At 45.7% G+C, this 22,500-nt stretch overlaps 1 protein-coding gene across 3 annotated transcripts in view; it reads left to right on the forward strand.

Moving 5' to 3' along the window:
* Positions 1–22,500, forward strand: part of LOC307244880 (receptor-type tyrosine-protein phosphatase mu-like) — a 103,945-nt gene that overhangs the window by 56,380 nt on the left and 25,065 nt on the right. For 2 of the 3 annotated variants that reach the window (XR_013844662.1, XM_080020249.1), the window contains exons 17-22: positions 926–962; positions 6,149–6,281; positions 14,183–14,310; positions 15,569–15,643; positions 16,147–16,173; positions 20,033–20,217. Coding sequence is in view for 2 of the 3 variants with exons in the window: in XM_080020249.1 (XP_079876375.1) it covers positions 926–962; positions 6,149–6,281; positions 14,183–14,310; positions 15,569–15,643; positions 16,147–16,173; positions 20,033–20,217 (585 nt within the window). In the remaining variant the exon portion in view is untranslated. The remainder of the gene's footprint in view (positions 1–925; positions 963–6,148; positions 6,282–14,182; positions 14,311–15,568; positions 15,644–16,146; positions 16,174–20,032; positions 20,218–22,500) is intronic. The other variant, XM_080020250.1, reaches the window with a different exon arrangement.

Genomic DNA, 22,500 nt, shown 5'->3' on the forward strand with positions numbered 1-22,500 from the left:
GTGACGTCTGCAGGTCCTTGTTCAGATCTGACTGGAGGACACAGGACAGGTGCCTGTTTTGGGGCCACTGTGCCAACTGAAGTTCTACCAGATCCATGGTCAGGATTTGGGTCTGATCTGCTTCAGGGATCAAACCAAATCTTCTTTGAAGCCAGGCCAGCTTTTAAGGTAGATCTGGCCTGGATCTAAGTTTCTGAGATCCTCCTAGGGATCCAGACCAGATCCCCCTAGGGATGCAGACCAGATCCTCCTCAGGATCCAGACCAGATCCTCCTCAGGATCCAGACCAGATCCTCCTCAGGATCCAGACCAGATCCTCCTCGGGATCCAGACAAGACCCTCCTCAGGACCCAGACCAAATCCTCCTCAGGACCCAGACCAGATCCTCCTAGGGATCCAGAGCAGGTTACCTTTAGGGATACAGAACCAGGGAGTCTCAGGACTTAATTTGACTTGAGGTCAGGAAGCCCAGTGTGAGGTGGAGCTGGAACAGGGAGGTCTCCTTCTCTCAGTACAACTGTGTGATGGAGAGACCGAGGACACCACCTGGCCAGGTGAGGAACCGCAGGCGGATAGTAGAGTCTTACATGAGGACGTGTTAGGGTTACTTTACTAGAAGCCTTCACATCAGGGGTCTCATACTTACACGACCCTGGGGGCCACTGGCCAGGTTGTCTTCTGCGAGGGGCCTGTTGAATCCTCAAGGGAAAAAGTCTATTTTATTTATTTTTTTGTTTGAAATGAAATGAAATATTCATTAATATGTTATAGTCATGTAGCCGGCCACATAAGATTGTCTCTCAGGCCGGATGTGGTCCCCGGGCCTGTCATTTGAGACCCCTGCTCTACATTTTAGGCAGAGTTTACAACTTATCATCGTTTATTGTTATTTTTATTGAACATATTTTCATTTCTACCCCCTCAGGAAACTAAGATCGACTGTGTCAGAGTCGCCACCAAAGGTAAAACTGTCTCTCAATCTAAATGTCACATGACCTTATCTCCCTGTTCACCAACACTGTAAACGCCTGGGAGTTTTGCTCAGAAATTCCCCAAAATGCACCTGGATCAGAATTCCCACAATGCACTGGGGCAGCGACTGGTGGGTGAGCTGACCCGCTAATGGTGCGATCACAAAGTCCCAGGATGTGAAATGTGGCGTTAAGATAATCTCCATTTTACTGACACCTCATTATCATCATCATTTCATAATCATAGAATCATATCAGTTTAACATTTGACGCATGACTGTACAAATCTAAATAACATATTTAATATTACAATTCATAAATGATTTTACCTTGAAACTTTTCAATCCCTGCTTGGTGAGCAGCTGTCTCATTAGACATAGTAATAATACGTTAATATGTGAATAAAGTTCCAGTGTAAAAGATGCTTTAACGTGTAAATGCTGCTGAAGGCCATCCATCCCATTATGTTGTCCAGTGAACCTCAACGGAGGTTCAGGGGGAGGAGAGGAGGAGGAGTAGAGGAGTAGAGGGAGAGGAGGAGGAGGATGAGGAATAGAGGGAGGAGGAGAGGAGGAGGAGGAGGAGGAGTAGAGGGAGAAGGAGAGGAGGAGGAGGAGCAAGAGAAGGAGGAGGAGAGGGAGGAGAGGAGGAGGAGGAAGAGGAGAAGGTTTCTTGAAGAACAGGCATGGGTCAAAACAAGGAGAACAGTCATTGAAGGAAAATATATGAGCAAAGAATCAGGGTCCAGGAAATCAGGCAGAGAATCGGGGTCCAGGGAAGCAGGCAGAAAATCAGGGTCAAGAAAAACAGGTAGAGAATCAGGGTCCAGGAAAACCGGCAGAGAATCAGGGTCCAGAAGCAGGCAGAGAATTAGGGTCCAGGAAATCAGGCAGAGAATTGGGGTCCAGGAAAGCAGGCAGAGAATCAGGGTTTAGGAAAACAGGCAGAGAAGTAGGGTCGAGAAACAGGCAGAAAATCAGGGTCCATAAACAGGCAAGAAATCAGGGTCCAGGAAATCAGGCAGAGAATCAGTGTCAGAAAAAGGCAGAGAATCAGGGTCCAGGAAAACAGGCAGAAAATCAGGGTCCAGAAACAGGCAGAGAATTAGGGTCCAGGAAATCAGGCAGAGAATTGGGGGCGAGAAACAGGCAGAAAATCAGGGTTGAGGAAATCAGGCAGAGAATCATGTCCAGGAAAACAGGCAGAGAGTCAGGGTCTGGAAAATCAGGCAGAGAATCAACACAGGGATAGAGGGAGCGAGAGAGACAGAGACAGAGGGAGCGAGAGAGAGAGAGAGACAGAGGGAGCGAGAGAGAGAGAGAGACAGAGGGAGCGAGAGAGAGAGAGAGAGAGACAGAGGGAGCTAGAGAGACAGAGACAGAGGGAGCTAGAGAGAGAGCGACAGAGGGAGCTGGAGAGAGAGAGACAGAGGGGGCTACAGAGAGAGAGACAGAGGAAGGGAGCAAGAGAGAGACAGAGGGAGCTAGAGAGACAGAGACAGAGGGAGCTAGAGAGAGAGCGACAGAGGGAGCTGGAGAGAGAGAGACAGAGGGGGCTACAGAGAGAGAGACAGAGGAAGGGAGCAAGAGAGAGATAGAGGGAGCTAGAGAGAGAGAGACAGAGGGAGCGAGAGAGAGACAGAGGGAGCTAGAGAGCGAGAGAGAGACAGGGAGCCAGAGAGACAGAGGGAGCTAGAGAGAGAGAGAGAGACAGGGAGCCAGAGAGACAGAGGGAGCTAGAGAGAGAGAGAGAGACAGAGGGAGCTAGGAAGAGAGAGACAGGGAGCTCGAGAGAGAGAGAGACAGAGGGAGCTAGAGAGAGAGAGGTATCAGGTAGAACACAAGACTACATAAACTAGGGAGGGACTGATAACAACAAGGGACAGAATAACCTTTAACAAACATAGGATCCTGACATCCACCTCCTCCACCTCCTCCACCTCCTCCTCCTCCTCCAGTGTCCTATAGGTTTCTATGGGGCACGGCACTCGGCTAATAGCTGTCCTATGGCTTCCTAGGGAGTAGTTTAGCCGCTGAGGCTAAATAAGCTAATCTCCCACGCAGTGTCGCACTTAGTGGCACACACACACACACACACACACACACACACACACACACACACACACACACACACACACACACACACACACACACACACACACACACACACAGTCTTTATGGGAGCTCTGGGCTGGCTGTGTCGGTGCTGGAGGCTGATTGGCTCTGCCACCTGTTAGTTGAACTGCAGCGGCCAATCGGATCACAGGAGGCGCTGGCTGCCTGTCAAACTACCCAAGATGCTTTGCTGCTGAGATATCACTTGTGGGAGCTGATGTGAATGTCAACCAGCTGAATGTTATCACACACACACACACGCAAACACACACTTTAAACACACAAACACTCCCTCACACACACACACACACACACACACACACACACGCACGCACACACACACACAAACTCCAGTCTCCAGTGAATCGCTATCGACTAGTTTTGGATTAGATCTCCCAGCTGTCCATCTCTAAACTCCTGACACCCGCATACACTCACACACAAACACACACACAGACACACAAATAAAACACACGCATACACACACATACGCACGCACACACACACGCACGCACGCATACACACACAGACACACACACACACACATATGCAAACACACACACACACGTATGCAAACACACACACACACGTATGCAAACACACACACACACGTATGCAAACACACACACACACACACACGTATGCAAACACACAGACACACACACACACACACGTATGCAAACACACAGACACTTTCATCACTTCAAGCTCTAAAGCGAGGACCTTAAAGAGTGGAGCAGGCAGGACGTCCTGACTCTACCAACGCTGTCACTGTCTGTTGAAGATGATGGATTACCAGAGTTTGACCCTGGAGGTCAGGGGTCAAAGGTCACCTCTGTTCCATCACTAATGTCTGATCCTGCTCGGTTCGAGTCCATTACTACTGTCTGAATAACCCCCTCGTCCAGGCAGGTCTCTCCCGCTCTCTCGCTCTCTCTGCTGGTCTCCATGGTAACAGATTGGTGTGTCGTGATGAGGCTGGCCGTCAGGTGTTCAGGGTTAATTAGCTCATTGTAAATATTAGTTAATAACCCACACGTCAAGATGCTTAATTTGAGATAAACCATCATGACATCATCATTAGTCAGTAATCTGATTATGATCTGATTATAGTCTGATTATGATGTCATTATGATCAGATATCAAGTGTCTCATAATCTTGGCAGTCTTTCAACTAATGAGAAAATAATGATTCAATATTCTCATGTTACTAATATTTACTTCCTACGACAATATAACTGCCTCTCTCTCTCTCTCTGTCTGTCTACCTGTCTGTCTGCATGTCTCTCTGCCTGCTTGTCAATCTGCATGTTTGTTGTTTACCTGTCTTTCTGCATGTCCGTCTGCATGTCTGTTTGCCTGCCTGTCTGTCTGTCTGCCTGTCTGTCTGTCTGCCTTTCTGTCTGTCTGCCTGTCTAGCTGCTATAATAACCCAGCTCACCACGCCGTACGTCCGTGTTGCTGCTCCTTCTGGAAACAGACAGATGCCAGGTCAGACACACACACACTAAACACACACACACGCACACACACACACACACACAAACACACACACTAAATACACACACACACTAAACACACACACACAGACACACGCACACAAACTCACACTAAACACACATACACACACACACACACAAACACACACTAAATACACACACACTAAACACACACACACAGACACACACACACACACACACTCTAAACACACACACACACAAAGTAACACACAACTCTAAACACACGCACACACACACATTAACACACACACAGATGGAGAGTTAGAAATTGTCCTTTTAAAGCTGTTTCGAGAGTCTTTAAATCGTAAAAAACACAATGCAGTTTTTCTGTCTGCCTCTGGGGGTCTGTTAAGTGTGTGTGTGTGTGTGTGTGTGTGTGTGTGTGTGTGTGTGTGTGTGTGTGTGTGTGTGTGTGTGTGTGTGTGTGTGAACACTTTTAAAGTCTCCCAGCAGACCAGTTCAATCAATACCCGAGCAGAGCGGCTAGCCGAGAGCAGAGTGTGACCTTGGAGAAGACACACACACACACACAAACACACATACACACACACAAACACACACACACACACACACACACACACACACACACACACACAAATATATATATACAGGTACTGTATTGTACTGTACTGTATTGTACAGTGCGTACAATACCAATACTATATATACTATATACACTATATATACCATATATACTATATACACTATATACCATATATATACTATATACACTATGTACCCTATACATACTATATAAACTATATATGCTTTATACACTACATATACTATATACACCATATACACTATATATACACTACATACTATATACACCATATACACTATATATACTATATACACTATATACACCATATACACTACATATACTATATACAATATATAAACTATATACACTATATACACTATATATACCATATACACTATATATACTATATGTACCAGCCACGCCCCCTTACCGTGGGTCCTCACTTATCGACCAATTTGCTTAACCACCTGGTTCTGGGAACGAACTCAGTCGTTAATTGAGGAGTACCTATATATATATTTATTCTGTATGTTTGAGTGTGTATGTGTTTATGTGTGTATACAGTATGTGTGTATACAGAATGTGTGTATATACAGTATGTCTCTTTACAGTATGTGTGTATACAGTAGGTGTGTATACAGTATGTGTGAGTATACAGTATGTGTGAGTATCCAGTATGTGTGTATATTTATTCATTATTGGGTCTTTATGTGTCTGGAGGCACTGGTGGAGCAGCCGTCTGCTCCGGAATCACCACCATGAGCTTAATGGTGGCGATCTGAGAAGCTGCTGCTGGACACTGTCTGTCTGTCTGTCCGTCTGTCTGTCTGTCTGTCTGTCTGTCTGTCTGTCTGTCTGTCTGTCTGTCTGTTCAGAGGAAAAGCTTGTACGAGGGAAGGTGGGGAGGAGGAGGAGGAGGTGGAGATGTCCTCCTTCTTCTCCTGTGTGGGGTGGAGTAAGCTGGGATGTCGTGCTCTGACCTGAGGCTGGTTGTTCCAGGCGCTGCCACCAGGCGACCGGAGCCCGAGCAGGAGTCCCAGAGCGACCACACGGTGAAGATCGCTGGAGTCATCGCTGGAGTCCTGCTCTTCATCATCATCTTCCTCGGAGTCGTCCTGCTGATGAAGAAACGGTACGCAAACACACACACGCACGCACACACACACACACACACACACACACACACACACACACACACACACACACACCACTCACACACACACCACACTCACACACACAAACGCTCACACACATACACAGACACACACACACACACACAGACACACACACCACACACACACACACACACACACACACACACACATACACACACACACGCACGCACACACACACATACACACACCACACACACACGTACACACACACACCACTCACACACATACAGACAGACACGCACATACACCACACTCACACACACACACACACACGCACACACAGATACATACACACACACACACACACACACACCACTCACACGCACACACCACACTCACACCCACACACACACACGCACAGACGCATACTTATGCACACACGCACACAGTCACATGCACACACACACCCACATACACATACACATCACACACTGTACACAAACACACACAGGATGAATGGTGCAGCAGATTGCAGTTTAATCACCATTAAACTATATCTGGACTTTATTCTGCAACATCAAACAGACATAGCTCCCAGGCTGCACACACACACACACACACACAGACACACACACACACACACACACACACACACACATACAGGGCTTATATGTTCTGCGAGCAGTGAAGATAAGAAGGAAATTTTGATGAAAGAGCGTTTATTCCTTTTTTCCTGAGCGGCCGCGAGCACAATCGCTCCAGGCCACTTTATATTACTGACACCCCCCCCCCCCCCATGACACCCTGCGGAGTTAATGCAAATCTGCTGTTACACACACACACACACACACACACACACACACTGATCTCTGGAGATGAATATTAGAGAAAGAAATAGAGAGAGGGTTAGGGAAGTGGGGTGAGAGAGACAGAGAGGGAGAGAGAGACAGGGGGGGCATTGTCCTTTCCTAGCACTCCTGGTTCCATGTTCAGAACCCAAACTGCTGCATCAGTCTGACCTGAAACGTGATCAGATCAGATCAGTCCATCAGTTTGTCCAGCACCAGACCACCACCCTGTAGAACCTGCTGGAACCATCCAGCTGCAGGACCATCACCCTGTAGAACCTTCTGGAACGATCCGGCTGCAAGACCACCACCCTGTAGAACCTGCTGGAGCCATCCAGCTGCAGGACCACCACCCTGTAGACCACCACCCAGGGGTCGGGAACCTATGGCTCACGAGCCAATTACGGCTCTTTGGATGACGGTATATGGCTCGCAGACAATTTTGATGCTAAACTTTTTCATCACAATTAACAAAGTAATAAATAATTATTCTGTGTCGTTTTCAAGTAAAACAGGTAAGAGAAATTACAATTTTGAAAATAAAATTCTAAATATAAATGTGGCGGACAAAGGGGCGTGGTCAAGCACCTCATGCGCCACTTGTGGGAGTCTCTGCCACAGGTGAGGCTTCAGGGAGGGAGACGGAGTCTTCCTGGCCGCGGTGCGCCCACAGAGTTTTATTGTTCATTTCAATATGCGGCACACAGGCCGCAATTATATACATCACTGAGGATTATTATAATAATTGTGGATAATAACGATCCTCTTGGGCGCAGGAGGAACGGTGTTCCACTGCCGGGCTGCTTACCAGCCCGCGCACCATCCCCTCTGTAAGACAGACAAACATGAAGAAAACTCCCTGCCTCCAGTCGGAGCAATCAGCTGAGCACAAGTGAACAGAAATGGATAAAACTATGTCTGTGACAAAAACCTCTTGAACCTGAACTTGAACCTGAAGAGCAGCTGATTGTTAACACTCGGAAGGAGCTTCCCGTCACGTAGCACACAATGCAGCGTGGGAGTGTTGCCGTACGGAGCGTTTTTGGCTCTACAGATGCATGTGAGCAGTCTTTGTGGTGTCTGAGGAACATGAAGAGCAACCTACGCTCACGTTGAACTGATGGAGCCTCAACGCAGCGTGAAGCTCAACCCCACTACGTATGAAGCAGGCTACAAGGCCACCAGCAAAACCAGGCAGCACCACAAGTCGCATCAATGGTAAAAAGTATTTCATTTATTATTGGTTAGCTACAGTATAACAACAATATTATTAAGAAGAATAAAGAGACATTTATTATATATAGCGCTTTTTGAAGTACTGAGAGATGTGTTATATGTTAAAAATGCACGCTTTAGGTTGCATTCAATTTTATTAAATATTATATGGATCACAAGGAAATACATTTAGAAATATTTGGCTTTTATGGCTCTCCCAGCCAAAAAGGTTCCCGACCCCTGCTGTAGAACCCGCTGGAGCCATCCAGCTGCAGGACCACCACCCTGTAGAACTTGCTGGAACCATCCAGCTGCAGGACCACCACCCTGTAGAACCTGCTGGAGCCATCCAGCTGCAGGACCACCACCCTGTAGAACCTGCTGGAGCCATCCAGCTACAGGACCACCACCCTGTAGAACCTGCTGGAACCTTATTCTACAGGGTGTAGGACTGATGGAACCATCCAGCTGCAGGACCACCACCCTGTAGAACCTGCTGGAACCATCCACCTGTAGGACCAGACCATGATGCTTCCTCCAGCTCAACACATTGGGATGAGCTTCTCATGTTCTGCAGCAGTTTCTGTGTTTCTCCAAATACAATTATGAAAGGTTTTATTTCGGACTCCAAAGAACCTTCTGGCTCATCCGAGTCTCCATCAGAAAGTTGATGGCAGCCATCTTGTTCTGGAGAGCACTGTCCTACTACAGAGCTCCGCAGGTCCTTGGCGGTTCCTCCGGGTTCCTCGTGACCTGTTTTACACCTTGGTCCTAGAGAGCTTGCTCCTGGGAGAGTAACCACGGCGATGGGTTCCCTCCAGGTCATCAGGTTACTTCTGATCGTGAAGACCAGATGTTTTCAAAAGAGGGCGGGGCCACACAGGCTCCTCCCTTGTTTGTGGTTTTCTTCATCAATTTTTAGGACTATCATGAAGATCCGATCGCATTCCAGGTCCGATTCATCCAGAACTGGTTCTGATCTCCATCACCTCTTTTGGAGTATCAGTTAAATATTTTAAAGTTTTAAAACTAGATGTATCTTGTGTTTGATGGATTGAGATTTAATAGTTCATTGGTTGGTTCCCTCCGTTACTTTGATTTCTCAAGTGTCAATATCCTGTTATGGAACTCAGTTTATAAACGAAGGATTTCATTTTTCCATTCACTTCCACCCAGTTTGCTGAAGCAGCGCCGAGTGGCCGCTAGCTGATCCGCTGCTTTAAGTTTGATGGTTTCCGCTCGGTCGGGATAGGGGGCGTGTCCCTCCCCCACAGGCTCCGCCCCCTGACCCTCAGACAGGATCGGCACGGACTAGATGCCCCCCCCCCCCCCCCCCCGCATCAATCTAACCAATCAGAAACCCCTCCCACCTAGCATGTAAAGTGCTGTTTCCACGGTAACGCGTCACTCTGCTTCCATGTTTGGTTATTTGCTTCATCCTTCTTTCTTTTCTCTCAGACATTAATCTGTTTTTCCTCTTTTCTTTCTTCCCTTCATTCCATCCCTCCTTCTGTCCTGCACCCCTCCACTCAGACGAAGAACTTATCACTCCTACACTTACTACTTGTAAGTAACCTGCTCCACCCGACCCCTGATCCCCACCTTAGCCTGCATGCTAACAGGCTGCTAGCTTGATAGACAGGAGGACAGACAGACAGACAGGAGGACAGACAGACAGAGAGGAGAGCAGACAGACAGTTTTGGACTCTATACTGTATCTGCAGTAAACATCTGATTGTGTGTGTGTGTGTGTGTGTGTGTGTGTGTGTGTGTGTGTGTGTGTGTGTGTGTGTGTGTGTGTGTGTGTTTTGGTGTTTTCTCTCTTTTCATCCTCTGAGGAAAGTGAATCTTTTCATCGCTAGCTGTGAGGTCAGGGGTCACAGCAGAGGGCAGGAAGCTGGGCAGGAAGCACACACACACACACACACACACACACACACACACACACACAACACAGTGTGTGTGTGTTGAAAGGTAACGGTGTAAAGGTGATACTGTGTTTAAAGTGGTTGTTGTGTTGACATGTCTCTGTCTCCATGGAAACCGCAGGCTCATACACAGTTTGTGTGTTGAAATGTATTGATTGTAATATAACTGTTTTCAATAATTGCTTAGTAAATGGTGTTCATCAGACTCAGAGAGACGGGTAGAGAGACAGACAGGCAGAGAGACAGACAGATAGAGAGACAGACAGCTGGAAAGCCATTAGTGGGCTTTCTGAAAGAGCCCGGGGCTCCTCCACTCCATCCCTCTGCCCCTCCACTCCTCCCCCACTCCATTCCTCCTCCATCTCCCCTGCACGCCCCCCTCCTCCACCCCTCCTCTCCTCCACCCCTCTCCCTCTGTCGTCTCACAATCCAAAGCTTTTATTTCGATGTTTGTTTAAAAGGTTGTTTTCACTTTACTTTACTTTTTAATATTTTTTTTCATCTCCATTTTCAGGTCAGGGTTAAAGTGTGTGTGTGTGTGTGTGTGTGTGTGTGTGTGTGTGTGTGTGTGTGTGTGTGTGTGTGTGTGTGTGCGTGCGTGCGTGCGTGTGTGTGTGTGTGTGTTTCTGTGTGTGTGTGTGTGTGTGTGTGTGTGTGTGTGCGTGAGCAATCGGAGAAATGGATGTTTTTATTCAGAGTGGAAATTGAAATGGAACATATATTTGCTCTGAAAGTCGTGTGTGTGTGTGTGTGTGTGTGTGTGTGTGTGTGTGTGTGTGTGTGTGTGTGTGTGTGTGTGTGTGTGTGTGAGAGTGGATCTTTAAGTGCTCATCCAACATTCACACAAATGTTCAAACCAAATTCAGCATCTAAAAATAAGAATAAAAATACAAATAAAAATAACGTCTCATCTCTGAAGCTCCAAGCTTCAGCTGCAGAACCACGTTTATTATATTCATTTTGTTTATTATATTTATTATAGTTATTATATTCATTATGTTTATTATATTTATTATAGTTATTATATTCATTATGTTTATTATATTTATTATAGTTATTTTATTCATTATGTTTATTATATTTATTATAGTTATTATATTCATTACTTTTATTATATTTATTATATGTATTATGTGTATTATATTTATTATATGTATTACATTTATTATGTTCATTATATTTATTATTTTTATTATTTTTATTATATTTATTTATATTTATTATGTTTATTATGTTTATTACATTTATTATATTCCTATGTTTTTTTCTTGTGTTTCTTTTTGGTCCGTCATGGAGGAAAAAGCTTAAAAATATACATTTCATGGAAATGAGTAAACATTAAACAGTTTTAGTTTTGGGTCGATTCAGATGGCTCCTCCTCCTATTTTCAATCTTTATTGATCAATTAATTATTGATCTGGTCTCAGATTATTGATCTGGAATTACACGTCTGTGCAGATTAGAAGCTCCTCAGGGATGAAAGGGTCCTCTGAAGGAGGTGAACGTTCATCATCCAGACAGACAGACATACAGACGGACAGACAGACAGACAGGGAGGATGGAAAGAGTTTTTCCACAGTTTAGCTGTTTTGTCTAAAGATAGAGAGATCGATAAATCAGAGACCGAGACGAGACACTGTGTGTGTGTGTGTGTGTGTGTGTGTGTGTGTGTGTGTGTGTGTGTGTGTGTGTGTGTGTGTGTGTGTGTGTGTGTGTGTGTGTGTGTAGGCAGACAGTGCATTACTCACCATATGCATGCATCAACACAACAAGCCTCTGGCAAGAGTCACTCAGAGAGAGAGAGAGAGAGAGAGAGAGAGAGAGAGAGAGAGAGAGAGATGGAGGTAGAGAGATGAAGACTGACCTTGGGCAACCAAAGGATGGAGAGAACAGAGTGAAAAAGCAAGGAAGAGAGGGAGGGATTGAATATACATCCTGTTCTTAGAAAGACAGTAAATGGATTTATACATTTATAAAGTACTTTCTATTCGAAGCTCTTTACAGAACATACCTCCCGTTCACACTTCAGTGGTGGTGGCACCTGCTCAACCACAGCAGCTTGGGGTTCAGTGTCTTGCTCAAGGACACCTGAGCACATTACCAGCAGCCAAGAGCTGGGGATCCAACCAGGAACCCTCTGGTTACTGATAGATGGAGGGATGGATAGATAGATCCTGGTCCACATCCTGGTCAATGTCCTGGTCCATCTCCCGGTCCATGTCCTGGTCTAAGTCCTAGGGCTTTGGAGCCTGAACCCTGGGCCACACCAGAGGTGGAAGGGTCAGCGTCCTGAAAGCCTCCTAGAACCTTTGCCTTATTTTACGCCCCGGCTTCCCCGTTATATTTCATTTGTGTTTGTGTAATCTCAGTCAGGCACCTGGCCGGGCAGCTCAGGTAGTCTCGGGGTCCTCCATGACTGGGAAGCTTCGTATGAATCTCCGAGAATGTGAAATATAAACAATGCGCTAAACTCAGGAAGTAATCTAACAACATTCCTAAACAAACTGATTTCAAATTCTGGGCAATTGCTCTAGGGGTCCTAGAGGTCAGGAGGTCTGGAGGTCTGTAGGTTTGGTAGTCTGTAGGGGTCCGAATGGTCAGGAGGTCCATAGGGGTTCTATAGGTCAGGAGGTCTGGAGGTCAGTAGCGGTCCTAGAGGTCAGGAGGTCTGGAGGCCAGGAGGTCTGGAGGTCCATCGGTCTGGCGGTCCATAGTGGTCCTAGAGGTCTGTAGGTCAGGAAGTCTGGAGGTCCGTAGGGGGACGAGAGGTCTGGCGGTCCATAGTGGTCCTAGAGGTCTGTAGGTCAGGAAGTCTGAAGGTCAGTAGGGCTCCTAGGCCCCCTTTTCACCAAGGCATTTTGAGGGCCAGTTCGAGCCGGTGCCTTATCTGGAACCAGTTCTTGGTTTTTCGACAGCAAAAGAACCGACTCTGGAACCGGAAAACTGTTTCCAGAGCAGCACCACTTCAAAGCTGGATTAGAACCAAGAACCGCTTATGTCAGGGGCTGGGGCAGGGACAGGAGGGCAGGGACAGGGACTGGGGGCGGGGACAGGGGCCGGGGGCGGGGACAAAGACTGGGGACAGGGGCTGGGGGCGGAGACAGAGGTTGGGGCGGGGACAGGGTCTGGGGGCGGGGACAAGCAAGCCCAAGCAAAACATTGTGGCTGACATTTTTTTTACCGCTTCAGCAGAATTCATGGATGTAGAATCTGGTCCGTAATAATAATAATAATTAAGAAAGTAATGATAATAATAGTAATAATAATAATAATAATAATAATAGTAATTATAATATGAATATGAATAATAGTAATAATAATTAAGAAAGTAATGATAATAATAGTAATAATAATAATAATAATAATAGTAATTATAATATGAATATGAATAATAGTAATAATAATAATAATAATAAAAGTAGTAATAATAATAGTAATAATAATACTTATTATAATAATAGTAATAATAATAATAATAGCAATAATAATGTGAATTTGAATATGAATAATAGTAGTAATAATAATAATTATAATAATAATAGTAAAAAATATATATATATATATTAATAATACATATCTATATATGCAGTGACGTAATGACGTGGTTTTCGGACCTGGAGGTCTGCAGGTCTGTAGGGGTCCTTGAGGTCAGGAGGTCTGCAGGTCTGTAGGGGTCCTTGAGGTCAGGAGGTCTTGAGGTCCATAGGGGGAAACCATCAGGTCGGTGGTTCATGGTGTGAAAACGCTCAAGATCTCCTGTAGCTTAGCATGGAGCTAACAGAGGGAGTGTCTCCAGGACGTCCTCAGTGTGGCAGACCTGGACCTGCACCTGGACCTGGACCTGGAGTCTTCCAACTAAAATAAAAATGACTCTAACCCGTGGGACTCTCTCTCTACCTGTCTGTCCGCCCACGTGTCTCACTGCAGGAAGCTGGCTAAGAAGCGGAAGGAGACGCTGTCCAGCACCAGACAGGAAATGACCGTCATGGTGGACAAGAGCTTCACGGAGCACGGAACCAGCTGCCAGGACGCCGTGTCCTACACACACACACACAGTAAGACGCGCACACACACACACACACACACACACACACACACACACACACATACTAACACATGCACACAATGTTATGAGCACTCTACGTTATGAGAGCTCTACATTATGAGGACTTTGTTATGAGAGCTCAACATTATGAGAGCTCTACGTTATGAGGACTCTACGTTAGGAGGACTCTAGTTTATGAGAGCTCTACATTATGAGAGCTCTACATTATGAGGACTCTACGTTAGGAGGACTCTACGTTATGAGGGCAACACATTAGGATGACTCCATGAGGAAGACACTATGTTATGAGTACACCACGTTCGGAGGACTACGTTATGAGGAAACCATGTTAGTAGGACTCTACTTTATGAGGACTCTACCTTATGAGGACACAATGTTTGGAGGACACCGTATTAAGAGGACACTACATTAGAAGGACTCTACGTTATGAGGACTCTACATTATGAGGGCACCACGTTAGGAGGACTCTACATTATGAGGACTCTACATTACGTGAAGTCTACGTTCAGAGGACTCTACGTTATGAGGACACTATGTTAGAAGAACTTTATGTTATGAGGACACCTTGTGAGGAGGACACTATGTTAGGAGGACTTTATTTTATGAGGACACTATGTTAGGAGGACTCTACGTTATGAGGACTCTACATTACGTGAACTCTATGTTCAGAGGACTCTACGTTATGAGGACACTATGTTAGAAGAACTTTATGTTATGAGGACACTATGTGAGGAGGACACTATGTTAGGAGGACACCATGTTAGGAGGACACTATGTTAGGAGGACTTTATGTTATGAGGACACTATGTTAGGAGGACACCATGTTAGGAGGACACCATGTTAGGAGGACACTATGTAAGGAGGACTCTACTGTATGTTATGAGGACACTATGTTGGGAGGAGACTATGTTAGGAGGACTTTATGTTCTGAGGACACTATGTTAGGAGGACTTTATGTTCTGAGGACACTATGTTTGGAGAACTTTATGTTATGAGGACACTATGTTAGAAGAACTTTATGTTATGAGGACACTATGTTAGGAGGAGACTATGTTAGGAGGACTTTATGTTCTGAGGACACCATGTTAGAAGAACTTTATGTTATGAGGACACTATTTTAGGAGAACTTTATGTTATGAGGACACGATGTTAGGAGGACACTTTGTTAGAAGAACACTATGTTATGTCAGTGTCAACAGTCTACCTGTCTACCTGTCCGTCTGTCTATCTGTCTGTCTGTTTTTCAGCTGTCTCGTCTCCATCGTCCTTCACTCTGAAGACAAACACCATCAGTACAACTCTACCAAACTGCTACTACCAAGGTACACACTACACACTACACACACACACTACACACCACACGCACTTCTCACACACTGCACACTACATACACTACACACGACACACACACTACACACACACACTATACAGACACACTACACAATTCACACTACACACACTTCACACACTACACACTACAGGTGCACACACTACACACACTTTGCACACTTCACACATGCACTCCGTGCACTACACACACGACACATACCACACCCGCACAATGTACCATATGATCACTCCTGTGACCTCTGACCTCTCAGACGGGGGCACTGTGCACTGATCACTGACCTTTCTGCCTTTTTTTCTCTATTTTTCTTACCTGTCTGTCTCTCTACTTGTCTCACTGCCTCTGTCTCACTGCCTGTCTGTCTCTCTGCCTGTCTGTCTCTCTACCTGTCTGTCTCCCTGCATGTCTGTCTCTCTACCTGTCTTTCTGTCTGTCTGTCTGTCCCTCTACTTGTCTCTCTGCCTGTCTCTCTCTCAGATCCCTTCGTACCCACTGCAATCCTCGGTGAGTTTCTCATGCACAGAACGTCGCTAACCTCATTAGCGCTAGCGTTAGCCTGCTAAAGCTTTCATCAGAGCAGTATAGAGGGAAAGAAATTAAGAGAGAGAGAGAAGGAGAAAGAGAGAGAGAGAGAGATGAAGAGGAGGAGAGGTTCTGGCTTCCATCCATCCTGCTTGCTCGTTATGAGGACCGTTAAAATGTTATTTTATTTTATTTTGTAGCTTTATTTTCTACTTCCTGTCTGGTTTCTGTTTGTTTGGTCGTGCGAGCGTCACAACATTTTGCGTGTCGTGTGACGTCACATCTGTCCGTGACCTCCGACCTCTGCATGGACACCACACGGCCACTGGGGGGGAGGAAAACAATCCAAAACAAACAACAAACAAACCACGTGCTAGCTGTGAAACTAGTTAGCAAGCAGAGATGCTAAGCTACAGCTAGCAGGCTAACTGTTGCTACATAGCATCACAGGGGCTGCTCCTGCTTCCTGATTGGCTGATAGATAAACAACAATCATTTAAATACATTTCCTGTTCTGTTCAGCCACAAGTACTTCCTGTATTTCTCCCCCTCCAGTTTGTGTTTATAACCTTAAGCTTGTGCTAGCAATCAGATGTAGCTCCATTAGCTTCTCCATTAGCAGTTTGTCAACATTGAAGGGTGGTTTAAACTATCCAGACTCCACTCCTCTCATGTTGACAGCTGGTGCGAACTATGCTAGGCTAACATGCTAAACAGTAGCTTCTGGTGAGAGTTAGTTAGAGTGCTAGTCCCTAGTCTCTAGTCACTATTCACTAGTGTCTTGTCACTAGTCTCTCATCTCTAGTCACTATTCACTAGTCTCTAGTCTCTAGTCAGTATTCACTAGTGTCTAGTCTCTAGTCACAAGTCTCTCATCTCTAGTCTCTTGTGCTTGGTCTCTAGTCTCTCATCTCTAGTCACTATTCACTAGTCTCTTGTCTGTAGTCTATTCACTAGTCTCTAGTCACTAGTCTTGAGTGTCTAGTCTCTTGTCTCTGGTCTATTCACTAATCTCTAGTCACTGGTCTCTAGTCTCTAGCCACTATTGTCTCATCACTAGTCTCTAGTCTTTAGTCACTAGACACTAGTTTCTTGTCTCTTATCTATTCACTAGTCTTGAATCTCTAGTCACCATTCTCTAGTCTCGAGTCACTAGTCTCTATTCTCTAGTCTCTAATCACTAGTGTCTAGTCTCTAATCACTAGTCTCTAGTCTCTATTCACTAGTCTCGAGTCTCTAGTCACCATTCTCTAGTCTCGAGTAACTAGTCTTTAGTCACTAGTCTCTTGTCTGTAGTCTATTCACTAGTCTCTAATCACTAGTCTCGAGTCTCTAGTCTCTAATCACTAGTCTCTAGTCACTATTCTCTAGTCAATAGTCTCTGGTCTCTATTCACTAGCCATTAGTCTCTAGTCTCTAGTCACTATTCTCTCATATCTAGTCTTTAGTCACTAGTTTCTTGTCTCTCATCTATTCACTAGTCTCGAGTCTCTAGTCACCATTCTCTAGTCTCGAGTCTGTAGTCCTTAGTCACTAGTCACTAGTCTCTTGTCTCTATTCACTAGTCACTATTCTCTAGTCTCTAGTCTCTAGTCTCTAGTCTCTATTCACTAGTCACTATTCTCTAGTCCATATTCTCTAGTCACTAGTCTCTTCTCACTAGTCTCTATTCACTAGTCTCTAGTCAATAGTCTCTATTCACTAGTTTATATTCACTTGTCACTAGTCACTAGTCTCTTGTCTCTAGTCTCTATTATTTATTCACTTGTCTCTTGTCTCTAGTCTCCATTCACTCGTCCCTTGTCAATAGTCTCTAGTCTCAAGTCAATAGTTTCTATTAACTAGTTTATATTCACTATTCACTAGTCACTAGTAACTTGTCTCTATTCTCTCATCTCAAGTCACTAGTCTTTATTCTCTAGTCATTAGTCTCTAGTCTTTAGTCTCTAGTCCATTGTCACAACTCACTAGTCTCTAGTCTCTACTCACTAGTCACTATTTTCTAGTCACTAGTCTCTACTTTCTACTCACTAGTCTCTAGTCACTAGTGTCTATTCTCCAGTCTCAATTCTTTAGCCACTAGTCACGAGTCTCTTGTCTCTCTTCTCTAGTCTATATTCTCTAGTCTCTAGTCTCTAGTCTCTAGTTTCTAGTCTATATTCTCTATTCTCTAGTCTCATGTCTCGTCACTAGTTTATATTCTCTAGTCAGTAGTCACTAGTCTCTAGTCATTTGTCTCTAGTCAATAGTCTCTATTCTCTATTATATTGCCATTAGTCTCTATTCTCTAGTCACTACTCTGTAGTCAATAGTCTCTAATGACTAGTTTCTATTCTTTACTCACCAGTCTCTAGTCTCTATTCTCTAGTCACTAGTTTCTAGTCTCTATTCTCTATTCTCTGGTCTATAGTGTCTAGTCTCTATTCTCTAGTCTCTATACTCTAGTGTGTAGTTTCTAGTCTATATTTCCAAGTCTCTATTCTCTAGTTTCTAGTTTCTAGTCTCTAGTATCTAGTCTCTAGTCTCTATTCTCTTAACTCTAGTTTCTAGTCTCTTTACTCTAGTTTCTAGTTTCTAGTCTCTATTATCTAGTTTCTAGTCTCTGTTCTCTTTAATCTAGTCTCTTTACTCTAGTTTCTACTCTCTATTCTTATTCTCTATTTCCTAGTCTCTATTCTTATTCTCTAGTTTCTAGTCTCTATTCTCTAGTTTCTAGTCTCTAGTTTGTAGTTTTTAGTTTGTAGTTTCTAGTCTATTCTCTATTCTCTATTCTCTAGTTTCTAGTCTCTAGTTTCTAGTTTCTAGTCTCTAGTTTCTAGTTTCTAGTCTCTAGTTTCTAGTTTCTAGTCTCTAGTCTCTATTCTCTAGTTGTCCTGGAAAGACTAGTTATCCTCCTGAATCTCCACCTTTTAGATTCTGTTCAGTATAATATTTCCAGACAGACTAGGCTATGCTAGTTGTTAGCCGCTATGTGTTAGTGTTAGGGGTGTGTGTGTTGATGCTCATGCTGTCTCTCTCTCTCTCTCTCTCCTGTCTCTCTTTCTCCTGTCTCTCTCTCTGTGTAAAGTTCCCATTAATGGTAAGTGGCTAATTAGCGCTGGTCGGGGGGGGGGTGTTGTGGGGATGTTCTCCTCCTCCTCTTCCTTTCATTCTGCATGGACTCCTCCCACCACCCCCCCCCCTCCCCCCACACACACACACACACACACACATCACTTCCTGTTCCTCCATTTCCAGCCAATCAGAGTTGAGCTGTTCTCTCTGATTGGCTGCTGCCGTTGCCATGGCGCTCGTTTTGTTGTCCCATCATGTCACAGCTGCTGCGATAGAGAGAGTGTGAGGATGGAGAGGTAGAGGAGGGAGCCGAGGTCAAAGGTCGAAACCGCTGTAGCTAGCTAAGTATCATGGAACTTAACCATGGAAACCCAACAACACCGGGCACCATCTTCTCTCTGCCGTCCCTGTCTTCATTGTCATGGCAACCGCCGATCCGGACCAATCCTTCCTGTTAGCACTAGCCACAAGCTATCCATCCTGCTACCGGGCCAACAGGAAACCAGCGTGGAGGCTAACAGCAAGCTAACACCATCCCTCTGATTTACTTTTGAGTTTTAAATAATCATTGAGTCGGACAAGCTTCATATTCACCAGAGTGTCCTCAGTGGGAGCTGTAGGGGGCGCTGCGTCCACCGTGCTGCGTGTTGTGAGTCTTCCGTGCTCGTCGCATCATGTCCTGGCATTAGCATGGTCACACCATCCGCTGTCCTTCCTCTCTGTCTCCTGTCTCATCTCTCTGTGCGCCCGTCTCACCACCCGCCCGTCGCTCTCCCTGCGCTTCCAGACGACACGGTGACCAGTGACACCAGCAGCCTGGTCCAGTCCCACTACAAGCAGCGGGAGGCGGAGCGGGAGCCGGTGCCGTACCAGACCGGCCAGCTCCACCCGGCCATCCGGGTGGCGGACCTCCTGCAGCACATCACCCAGATGAAGTGCTCCGAGGGCTACGGCTTCAAGGAGGAGTACGAGGTGAGGCTACGGCCACTGCCACTGCTACTGCTACTGCCACTGGTACTGCTACTAGAACTGGTACTGGTACTGCAACTGGTATTTGTACTGGTACTGGTACTGCAACTGGTATTTGTACTGGTACTGATACTCCTACTGGTACTGCAACCGGTACTTGTACTGGTACTACTTCTGCTACTGGTACTGGTACTGGTACTGCTACATGTACTGGTACAGCTACTGCAACTGCTACTGCTACTACTGGAGGTACTGCTACTTCTACATTTACATTTACATTTAGTCATTTAGCAGACGCTTTTATCCAAAGCGACTTACAAGAGAGAATAACATTCAAGCTACATTGCGACAGAGACATTAGTGTAACAATAAATACTGCTCGGTAGTGCTAAGTAATTGTAAGTTAGGCGAGGAGGTACTCTCTGAAGAGCTGGGTCTTCAAGTGCTTCTTAAAGACAGAGGGAGCTCCCTGCTCTGGTCATTTTTGGCAGCTCGTTCCACCAACGTGGAACAACAAATGAGAACAGCCTGGATTGCCGTGGTTGTACAGCCGGCAGAGCCAGGCGACGCTCATTTGACGAGCGCAGCATCCGGGGGGTAACATGTGCTTTTACAAGAGCATTTAAGTAGGTGGGAGCATTCCCAACAATCACTCTGTAGGCCAGAATAAGAGACTTGAACTTGATGCGAGCGGCTACAGGTGACCACTGGAGCTCGATGAGCAGCGGAGTGACATGTGCCCTCTTTGGCTGGTTGAACACCAGTCGCACCACCGCATTCTGTATCATCTGCAGTGGCTTTAACCGCACAGGCCGGCAAGCCTGTTAAGAGAGCATTGCAGTAGTCGAGACGGGACATCACCAAGGTTTGTAGCAGCAGTTGAGTGGCATATTGGGTCAGGTACGGCCTGACTTTTCAGATGTTGAATAGTGCGAAGCGGCAGGACCGGGAGACGGCGGCAACATGGTCCGAGAATGTCAGTTGGTCATCAATAATGACACCTAGATTCCTTGCAGCCTTGGTAGGAACAAGAGATAGAGAGTCAATTTTAATATCAATTTTGTGATAAATACCTTGTTTGGCCGGGAAGACCAGCAGTTCCGTCTTCGCCATGTTTAGTTGAAGATGATAATCCTTCATCCATGTGGATATGTCAGCGAGACAATCCGAGATCTGCGTCGAGACAGTGGGGTCATCAGGCGGGAAGGACAGATAGAGTTGAGTATCATCCGCATAGCAGTGATATGAAAAGCCATGCGAGCGCATGATCGGGCCCAGTGAGGTGGTGTATATGGCAAAGAGGAGGGGTCCCAGCACCGAGCCTTGGGGCACCCCTGTGGTGAGGTTGCGAGGCACAGACAGCTGGCCTTGCCATGTCCCACCGAACGAGCGCCCAGTGAGGTAAGATTCGAACCAGGAAAGTGCACTGCCAGAGATGCCCATACTTGAGAGTAAGGACAGGAGTATGCTGTGATTGACAGTGTCAAAAGCAGCTGATAAGTCGAGAAGAATGAAAACCGAGGATTTGGCAGCAGCTCTAGCAGTTTTTAAGGCCTCTGTCACAGACAACAGGGCTGTTTCGGTGGAGTGACCACTTTTGAAGCCAGATTGAAGTGTATGGAGAAGGTTGTTTCTTGACAGGTATTCTGTTACCTGTCTAGAGACCGCCCTCTCTATGGTTTTGGAAAGGAATGGGAGGAGTGAGACCGGCCGATAGTTTTCTACTTGAGTGGGATCGAGTGAAGGTTTTTTGAGCAGTGGTGCGACCCGAGCCACTTTGAAAGCGGAGGGGAAAGGTACTTGTACTGGTACTGCTCCTGCTAGAGGAACTGCTACTCCTATTGGCACTGGTACTGCAACTGGAACTGGTACTGCAACTGGTACTTGTACTGGTACGGCTACTGGTAATGCTACTACTAGAGGTACTTCTATTGGTACTGGTACTGCAACTGGTACTGCTACTGCTACTGCAACTGGCACTTGTACTGCTACTGCTACTACTAGAGCTACTGCTACTGCAACTGGTACTTGTCCTGCAACTGGTACTTGTACTGGTACTGCGACTACTAGAGGTACTGCTGCTACTACTACCGGTGCTGGTAATACTACTAATTTCTGCTATGGTACAGCTACTTCTACTGGTACTGGTAATGCTACTGGTAATGCTTCTGCAACTGGAACTTGCACTGGTACTGCTATTGGTACTGGTACTGCAACTGGTACTGCAACTGGTACTTGTACTGGTACTGCTACTGGCACTGCTACTACTAGAGGTACTGATACTGC

This window comes from Zeus faber, assembly GCF_960531495.2.
Source record: "Zeus faber genome assembly, chromosome: 19".
In the NCBI taxonomy this organism is placed as follows: Eukaryota; Metazoa; Chordata; class Actinopteri; order Zeiformes; family Zeidae; genus Zeus; species Zeus faber.